Source organism: Rhea pennata, chromosome 3 (genome assembly GCF_028389875.1).
Source record: "Rhea pennata isolate bPtePen1 chromosome 3, bPtePen1.pri, whole genome shotgun sequence".
In the NCBI taxonomy this organism is placed as follows: domain Eukaryota; kingdom Metazoa; phylum Chordata; class Aves; order Rheiformes; family Rheidae; genus Rhea; species Rhea pennata.
Genome location: NC_084665.1, coordinates 55470426 through 55480523, shown reverse-complemented (window position 1 = coordinate 55480523; position 10098 = coordinate 55470426). Strand labels below are relative to the sequence as shown.

The 10098-nt window shown below is 39.9% G+C and overlaps 1 protein-coding gene across 1 annotated transcript in view; it reads left to right on the top strand.

Annotated features, from left to right (window-relative positions):
• Positions 1-10098, top strand: part of EPM2A (EPM2A glucan phosphatase, laforin) — a 43813-nt gene continuing 33715 nt past the window's right edge. Inside the window, exon 1 of the mRNA XM_062573713.1 lies at positions 1-286. Within this exon, the coding sequence (XP_062429697.1) occupies positions 25-286 (262 nt within the window). The 5' untranslated portion in view covers positions 1-24. The remainder of the gene's footprint in view (positions 287-10098) is intronic.

Genomic DNA, 10098 nt, shown 5'->3' with positions numbered 1-10098 from the left:
GGCCCCGCTGCCCGCGCCGCCCTCATGCTGTTCCGCTTCGGCGTGGTGCTGCCGGCCCGGGTGACGGCGGCGGGCGCCGTGCTTTGCGTGGCCGGCTCGCGGCCGGAGCTGGGCCAGTGGGACGCGCAGCGCGCCGTGCCCATGGCGCCGGCGCGGCCCGCCGCCGCGCTGCCAGCCCAGGAGCCGGCGCTGTGGCTGGCGGAGGTGGCGCTGCCGGACGAGGACGCCGGCGGCCCCTTCTGGTACAAGTTCCTCCGGCGGCAGGGCGGCGACGTCGTCTGGGAAGGTAACGGGCGGCTCGGCGCCGGGCCGCCTCGGCGGCGCGCGCGGGGAGGCTGCCGCGGCCGTTGGGCGGCCGTTGGTGGGGGCGGGGGCGACGGGCGGCCGGAGGAGGCTGCCGGCGGGCGGGGGCGCAGCGCCGCAGCCCGGGGCGGGCGCGGTCGTGGCAGTGGCGGCCGCTCTCTCGTCTCGCGGGCGGCTCGCAGAGCTCAGGGGCTCCGGGGACCGCCCGGGGCGGGGAGCGGGTGTCCCTGGCCGCCTGGTCGGCCCCTGGGCCTGGTGTTGCGGGGATGCCGGTGGAGCCGGCGTCCACGTCCTCGTGTCGGGGAACAGCGGCGTCGCGCTTGCCGGTGGAGCTGCGCTGCGGGGACACTCGCTAGCAAAGACGGCTTGTAACCGTTTGATAGGGGAGAGTGAGTGCACAAGGGAGCTGTCCTTCTGGGTCGGTAGAAGTTCTTTGAAACTTTTTTTTTTTTTTTTTTTTTTTTACTTTTTTTTTCCCCACTTTGGGCAGTCGCTGCTCTGATGCAGCTTCTTTTATTATTATTATTATTTTTATTTTCCAGAAGTCAAGGCCATAGCGTTTCCACAGATAACTTCTGGGAGAAGATGTGATTTGTTATTTTATCTCAGTGAATTGCATTTCCAGGGTGTCAGGATGGCCTTGACATCCTTCAGGCTGGTAAATTTTACCAGTAGAATTGCCAAAATATTGAAACAGAAGTGTTAGACCGTTGGAGCTGTCTGTAACTTTTAGCTATTTCAGTATTACTTCCATTGGCTTTTTCTCCTGTTTTGTGCTGTTGAATAACTTTAGTCAGTTTCCGTGAACTGTTTTAGTATATTTTAGTATCTTAAATAAAAGAGAATGCTCTTACAGTTGTATGGTGACTCAAACAAAGCTCTAAATTTACCTCTTGTCACTGAGAAAGGGATCAGCCTTGGTGAAAGCAGTACAGATTATAGAATTCACAAGAAAAAAAAGATAAACTTCAAAAATAGTTTTCTGATCCATATACGGAGGTAACGCACTTCACCCATTTTAAGGATCCATTTGATACATTTAAATTTCTGTTTCATCATGTAGACTAAAACATGGATGTTGTTGCATTTTTTTCTACAGTAATGAAAGGGTGTTTATGTTAACTTTCATGAACATGTTTACATCATGAAGCATGTCCTAGTAATTGTTAAACTAGGCAGAATATACTGTTTGTTTTAGCTGTTAAATAAAACAATGTTTTTCTTTTGCAGAAATGCAGGAAAGTGAATTTATGAAATAAAAATCTTTGGATCTTTCCAAGGAAGCAGAATTGGGTCTTTTTTGAAGGTGCCAAGTTCTACATAAAATTCTGGTGATATTGGTATATGAAGAGGCTTTCATCACACAAAATATAGTAATAAAAAAGATTTTAATCTGTAAAGAATTTACAACTATGAAGTTACAGTTACTATCTAGTTTGGAAATAATGGTATTAAGGTATTTGTTCATTCCTGGGTACATGTTTAATGATGTAGTCTGAGTAATAAACAAGGTTTATTACTGTTCTGGCCGTACTGCTGTTGGATACAGTTTTAATATGTGTGAAATTTTATTCTTGTTGTAGTGAATGTTCAGCAGTTTGAACCCAATGCTTGGTTAGAAAGCTAGAAAACAAACTGGAATATCATCCAACTGAAGAGGTTTTTTTTTTAATTAGTCACTCAGATCAGCCATTTCTTTCCTGAGTTGTTATTTACTGAAAAGAGCTAAAATTGCTTAACTCTTGAAGTTTGTTGTTCTTTATATAAAATGTGAAAGGGGCATAAGAATGTTCTATACAGAAATTAAAAAAGACTGCAAGATACTGCTTATATCAGTCATTTTAATGATATTTTTCAACTGTAGATCAGCAGAGCTTTGACTGTCATCTGCTTATTCTTGTAAAAATTGCAGTTCAAAAAGACAACTACCTTAAGAAAGGACAAAACTTTTGTGGAAAGTAAATGCTATATGTTCGATGTTTAGTGTCCTATGTATTTAGATTAAAAATGTGCTTTGGGAGACATTTAACAGTTATGAAAACACTGCAATTTTGAAGAACATGATTGTGAAGGATAGTGGAAAGTGCAAAATGATACTTGCTCTAAATTTGAGTTGAGGCAGTCATACGCAACTGAAGGGAGTTCTGTCTAATTATGGATGTGAGGTATTTACACTTAGATGCGAGATAATACAGATCATGATGACATGCTGTATTTAAGAAAATTACTCCTTTTTATTAGTATACTTTAAGGGAAATTTCTACCAATAATGCATATTATTTTTATAATAATAGCATTATGTTTAACATTTTAAAAATATAAATATAATTAATCTTCAAAGCATTTGAAGTTTACCTCTCTAAAAGGACGAGATGCGGAGAGGAAACTCTTGTGCCTCTGAGTGATCTGCTGTTGCAAACTGTCCCACAGTGATGATCGTGGTCGAAGCTGCCACTTCGAGTTGTTGGGCTCTTCTGGCGCAGATCACGTGGTTCCTATAAATGTTGTGGCCCAAGAAAGGTTTCTTCAGGAACATTGTTCCACTTAACGGATGTGAGCTCACCTGAAAAGTCTGTGGTTCAGGTGGATTTTGAACCTGTGAAAAACAGGATGATAATGTTAAGCTTCAGGATTTGGGAAGCGTTCTACCCATTATAAAATATAAAAAGATGTATCTGTGTTTTTTTCAGAATGACTATATCCTATATATTTTTGTATTCTGATTCTTCAGAACTGGACTTTCTTTTAGTTTGTAAAGTACAAATGTATTGTGGCTACTGTCAAAACTAAATAAATACAAGGCGGAGCTTATGTTTGAACTCATTTTTCTGAATTTATATTTGAACCTAATCTAGACCTTTCTTTCCTTTGTTCTAAATACACTGTAGACACTGTACAAGACATATTACATAAAAAGACAGAGGATATTAAAGGTATGCCTGAAACTCCTTTATTTGGAAATGATAGATTACAGTATCCTGACAAGTTACAAGAAAGTTGCACCTGAATTTCTGAGAAGTGAAAAATGCACTGCAAAATGGATCTAAGCTGGTATTTTAAAATGCTTACCAATTTTTACATAAACCTATGTTCCTGTCACACAATCATTGGTTTATGCAGTTGGTGCTTGCTTGAGGCTTGACAGATTATGCAGCAATGCCAGTTAAAGCTGAGAAGCGTGATAGACCTACATTCCAGTAATTTGCACATGTGAGCATAGCTTTATTCCTTAAAAAAAAAAAAAAAAAAAAAAAAAAACTAATTTGGGGTAGAAGAGGAGAGAAAAGGAAATGCATCTTGTGTGTATTTATCTGTCACTGTTATTTTCTGTGGTTTCTTGGGGACCCAAAACAGCACAACACAGTTCAATTTAAAAAACAACTATGTTACCCAGCCTTTGGTTTAGTATGCTGTCCTTCAGCGTTTCCAGGTCCTGCTTATGTGAGCTTGTCAATTATAACTCAAGCCCTCTGAAAATAGTTCAAAAAGGCTGGTAAATTTATGGAATAATACAGTTCTTCATAGTATTGTGGTATAATCGGTGGAAATATTAACAGAAGTAAAATTTGTTCATGATTTTCAAGCATCTTGAGCACTTAATTGGATGAAAACACTAGTAATACTAAGGCACATTAAAACTTTCAGCTCTAGTAATAATTGAAGCAGACTGCACATTTTGCTGTGCAGTTCTAGCTTTCTTCTGTGGTTTAAATGCAGTTGCCCTGGCCTGGCAAATTTCTGCTTCTTTTCTTAGTTTGAGGGAAAAGAAACAGCTATATGACAGTGGACTCCTTTGCTTTATTTTAGTCCTTATTCTGTTGGCTGTCAAGAAGAGTATGAGGGTTTTTTCCGCATTAAATGAATTGTTTTCTATGCTTACTCTTAAGTGGCCTATATGCCCCGTACTTTTTGCATATGAATAGGGAAAGGAACAGCTAGGAGCTTTAATTGTTGTCCTTCTACAGATAACTAGCAAGAGTCCCTGCTTCTTCCGTTTGCAAAACCATGTAGCCATTATTGAGTGGGACAGGGGATGCTGCAGCTTTTTTGGAAAGTCTGCAGATGCAGGTCCCTGATTTTTATGTTCACTTCTAGCTGCAAGGTGCTTTATAAGTTGGATTGTTTTCCGCCTCTTCCTCCCCCCCCCCCCCAAAAAAAAAAAAGAAAGAAAAAGAAAAAAAGAAAAAATCTTGTCTGTAGTGTAAGTCAGACCATTTGAATTACATAAATATGTCTCTCAGTCGGGTAGCCTACAGGAATTGTGGCTCAGTGACTCTGTAGCCTCTCTAAACTTCAACTCTAGCCATTCACTTCATAGAAATTCACATATAGAAATGAAGTGCTTCCAGAAATCATTTTCACAGATGACTTCCTTTACTGTGAGCAATTAAGCAGATAAAACTATAAGGAAATGCTCCTCAATATTCCAATCCAATTCCAATCTCCAATCCATTGGAGACCATCTTGTGGTGGATTAATGAATGTCCTCTGTCTCAATTTGGGCTAGAGGTGCCTATAGTTCCTCCCTCTTTTTTTTTTTTTCTTTTTTCTTTTTTTTTTTTTTGCCTTTTTTTTTTCTGTTACTCATTTCCTGGAGGCCTGTAGGTGCTTGTTCCTGGATCTGTCTCCTCAGAGCTTGTGCTGTGTGGGCTAAGTTAGCGGCCCTGGGGCAAAGCCCGCGGTGTCACAGTTGAACTGTGTGCTACAAGGGGAAGTAGGGTCTGGTGGGATTTTCCTGGAAATTGCAGAACTCTTCACAGGAGCTGTTCCTGGACAGGGTAAGAAAGTTCTGTTTTTAACAAGTAAGTATTTATTTAATTTTAATGTGGCAGCATGTCTACAGTGATAACCTTAATGTATCTGCCTTTTGAGGCTTAAATGATCTCCCTTCCTGGCCTCAACTCTGTAGAGCAAGACTGGCACCATTTCTTCTTTAAATGATGGAGACTTTTTTAAAAGCAATACAGGAAGCTAATATCTTGTTGCCATTTGCTTAGGAGAAATTAAAACAATAAAAAATATTTTGCGCTGAGCTGTAGCAGGAAAGGCAATGTGAGAATTCTTGGGGTAATTCTAGACAAGTACAACTGGATACATCACCATTTTTCTGCACTAAGATGCACTCCTTTTTATAACTTTCCCAAAGCTAATCTGCTGAGCCCCAAATTAGGTAGCAGTGCTATTACTAAAAAAGAAGGAGAAAAAGAGAGGGTCTTTGACTTTCTTGCTGTTTAGACATTTTAATTGGGATACTTAGTGTTATTCCCGCTAGATGTCGCCATTTTACTTGTATATAGTCACTACTTTTGAAGCTCTTGCAGCTACTTACACATTTCATCAATATTTATTGTAATCTGTTCCACTTTTGAAAATAATCTAAGGCCTTATTTGCTTTCCCTATGCCAATCTTCTCTTTAAATAGGTAATACTTAGGTAGAAACATGAAATGTTTGATATTTGAATAATTGTGTACAATATGCAATTTGTTACTGCAGGCTTATTGCTTCCTTGAAAATGCTGGATGCCGTAATATGTTTCAGAGGTAGAGAAACTTTGATATAAATAGACGAGAATCATTTTGAAATCTACCACCCAATAAGTCTTTAATGAATGCAGAGAAACTGTTTACAAGTATAATAGCTCCTGCTGTGGTGTTCTTCAAACGTCTCAAGATATATACTTAACATGGATTATGGCATGATTGGGAACAAATTTTTCATTACTTCCTATCTGTATGTCAGCATTAACCAATTTACTGAGCAGATTACTGGAGATTTGTAAGCCAGTGAAGAGGTGCCTATGAAACTGCAAAATTAGAAGAATAAAAATAAGGATATGCACCTACATTTCCTTTGGTTTTACTCATGTGTCATTTCCTGCCAGCAGGAATAATTAGAGGGCATATCTAACTGCTGTGAGAGCCTAATTAAAACACTGGTGGTTATAATGGTAAAATTACACTAAATGTGTTTATGTAAATGCTTTATTTATTTACCATTATTCTCTTCCCTGTTTTACTCCCTCGCTTCACCATTTCCAGTGATAGCAGCATGCAATGTGGGCCAAGATTCTGTTCTCAGTAGTGAGAGACACTGAGCATTAATAAGTAAAGTAGCTGGGCTGACTGGTTAATATGCCATGGTTGCTGTTTTGCTGAAGTTTGTTTCCTGCCTATAGCTTAGTAGCCTTTTCTGGTAGGGGGAAAGTGACAATCAGTAATATACAATACAACGCCATAGAGAGACAGTATTACGTTTTGCATTTTATTATCATCCATTTGTCTATTATCTGCATTTCCTTTATTCTTATTTTCACCATCTGTCTGAGAAGTATCTCTTGTTTTCATGAGCTGAATTCCCTTTGAGTTGCCTTTTTCTGGCTTAATCTGCATCATTAGACTGGATATTTGGCTAAAAACTCTTAGTAAAGCGGCAGCTCCCACTGAGAAACACCTGTGCCACACAGACCTAGAGAGAGAGAGAAAACAGGTGTTTTTGAAAGCTGCTTTCAAAAATTCTTATTTTCTTATCTCTGTTTTTTTAAAAAAAAGGAAGACAGAAACCTTCTTGATTAACTGCATCAGGTGCTGAATGGGGGCTTTCCAGTAAATCATTTAGTTCTGAGATAATTAAAAAAAAATCAGAAAAAGAATACTGTTAGGAGTGCATTAAATAGACTAAAAGCTAAAAATCTTGAATACGTACTGGATTTTAATGGATTTAAAAGTTACTTCTTTGATAATATATCAACGCTACAAAATGAGAAGTTGAAACAACCTCCTTGAAGACTGACACAAAATAAACTTTATATATCTACAAGTGTATAATACAAATGGTCTTCTGTTTTCTTAGGTATCTCTTTTGATCTAGCAAATGCGAGGAAACATTTCTGAAAACCAGACCAAGCACAAGCAAAGAGGTAGTGAACTAAGTGAAAAATAAAAATCTTGTTAATCTACTTAATTAAAACAAGAAAGCTAGCTACTGCTTTCTGGATCGGCATTAAAGGCAGTTTAGAGACAACAGAAAAATAGCATTAAGAAGTAGAGTAATCATATTTTTATTAAGCATATATGTAAGGATTAGTTCGTGACATACAGAATTCAAATGTGTTATTTGGCAGTATTTGTCAGAGATGTAGGGACAAAGGTTAGCTCTTCAGGGACTTAGTTTGCTCAGACTTCAGAAAGGTAGGATTCTCTACTCCAAAAGGCTGTGACAGACTCAACCGGCCAAAATATCTGCCCTAGCTAAATTACAGTGAGAGAAGTTGAGCCTCCAGTATCTCTTATTTCTGAACAATCAGTAGCAATCCATTCTTAGCTGGACTGAGGCAGAGCCTATTTCAAGGCATCAAAGGTTGAATTTCATTCAAACAGGCAACAGGGAGACCTTCATGGCAGAATGTGATGTAAAGGGTAAGTAAATTTGAATATTGTAAGTGTGGTCGTAGAAGTCTGATTACAGTGTCTGATAATGACACTGTGCAACAGCATATACAAATAACTAGAAGAATCAGATCCAATATAGACCTTGAGGCTTTTTTCATTTAATGTAAGTAGTAAAGAGAAGGAAGCTAGCAAATACTTCGTCTTTCAAATCCTTCATTTCAGGAGTTTCTTGTTTGCTTTAGTTCCTGCTGTTCTGTTAAAAAAACCCACACAAACCGTGTTTAGCCCCCATGCCCCCACACCCTCAGTGTGTTTATATTTCTTATGATGTTATTAAACTATTCTAGGGGAATTTCTAAGCATGAACTCAGATGGTCATTTCTCTGTTAAAGGACCTAGTTCAATATTTCAAATGTAAGTATTTACAATGGTTGCTCATACTTAGAGCCTGATTTGACATGTATAAGGCCTACTGGTTCATGGGAAATTTATGACAAGGATTATAAGAATAAGTATGATTTGAAAGCAGGCAATTTGAAAAATCATCTGGTTGCTCTCTGTATGGATTTGTAGGTTGCCATTGAAGCTAATGTGCATATTCAGAGTGTTTATAAGCAGTCCTGTGATTTTTCAGAACTAATGGTGATTTGAAAAATACACTGTGACCTTGTTGGGGTTTGCAGGTTTGGAAGAGGTAGGCCTGTGGCTTAGGCTCTGGCTAAGGCAGGAATGCAGTGTACAGCATCTCTACAGCCATTCAGTAGACACTGTTCTGTCCAGTAGATTCTACATACTGCTATGCTTCACACAGTAAAAAACAGAAGCAAATACTAAGCTTTCAGCAAATTATGCAGCAAGCTGCTCATTGGGAAAGATGTGGCTGAGCAGTACACTGAAACATGTTCCCTGTAAAGAGCTCTGTAGAGATAGTAGAAGAGACTTCCCCCCTCCCCCATTCATTCTTAATGTGACTGGTGCTGAGAAATTTCGCTGACCTAGATTTGCTCATTATCTTTTAAGATCAGGAGATAATTTCACTCGTGTGACTCTTCCAAAATATTTTCTTGACTACAGAAAATTGAAGTTCACGCATATGTTTGTTTATTTCATATAAACCTACCCAGTGGTCTGCTATTGTGTGTTTTGTGCAGTATCTGAGAACTTTGTTTTGAGTCCTGTGCTCTTGGAATTGCTGCTGGGGCAGCACATAGCTGCTCTGCCTACACAAAGCATTTAAAGAAGGGCTTGTAATGGTTTGCCAGCTGGAAATTGGTAGAGTTGCATAGAGTTTGTCCACTATCTCAGACTTCATGTGAGGTTTTGGTAAGTCTGGAGAGACTATGTTATTCAATGTGAGGGGACAGACTGAGACTTGGGGTGGGGTCGGGGTGTTGCATTAATAGTTTAATGCAAAAGGGGCTCCTTTTGGTGAGAATTTAGCTTTCATCTGCACTAGAAATTTTGCAGCGTGCACATGAACTCAGCAAGGGCATGCTGAAAACTTTCTCTCTCCTAATGGATTCAATCTAGAGCGCCCAACAGTGGATGCAAGGTCTTCTAACAGTTAAATCTCTGTGTGTGGTATGTACCTAAGACTGGCAAGTGGTGCAGGCTTTATTACTGGTAAAGATGTGGTGTGGAGCTGTGGTCCTGGAACCATAATGGGGCCTTCTGTCCCTGTGCCATGCCTGTCAGTAATGTCAATGTACTCTGATGGACTGGGTTGCCCAGCACAGTCAGACTGGTGTTCTCACCTGGCAGATGAGGCCTTTCTGAGCTTGAGATACAAAAACTAAACTTCAGCACAGGTATGTGCCTTAGCCTTTTGTTAACTTTATGAAATGCTGTGTGCATTTGAGAAATTGATAAATCATACTTTGCATTGAGCATACATTTCTATGTAGAATACCTGCTGCTTCTGACTTCTTAGGGAAGTCACTTAATGAAGTCATTTAGAAGATTCAAAGGTAGACTTTTATTATTCAGGTAATTCAGGTAATTGAGACCTGTGGTGTAGGGCAAGCTTCAGGATTAAGTGGCATAAAAAATTGCTGTGGATAATGAGCTGCTTCAGTCATGGCTGCCCATGACATGGCCAGACCCTGCATGCAAGTAGTTTCACTGCACTTCTCTCTGCCCTGGTCGCTGCCTTCACTCTCATGCTGGAGCAGAAGGTAAGAAAATAGAAAAGGCAGCAAAAAAATTTGGCTGCGCTGAGAAAGAGTCAGATTCTTCTGAGCTCAGGCCCCCTGCTTTTTCTCATGCTCTCTTTCTCCTCCCCTAAACTAACCAACGGTACCCTTATACAATTCTAGACTGGAGAAGCAGTGAGGAAGTGATGGTCTTTAATTTGGTTGTTTTGTTGGTCACTGGCTGTAGCTAATACCCTGCACAACACAATGTCC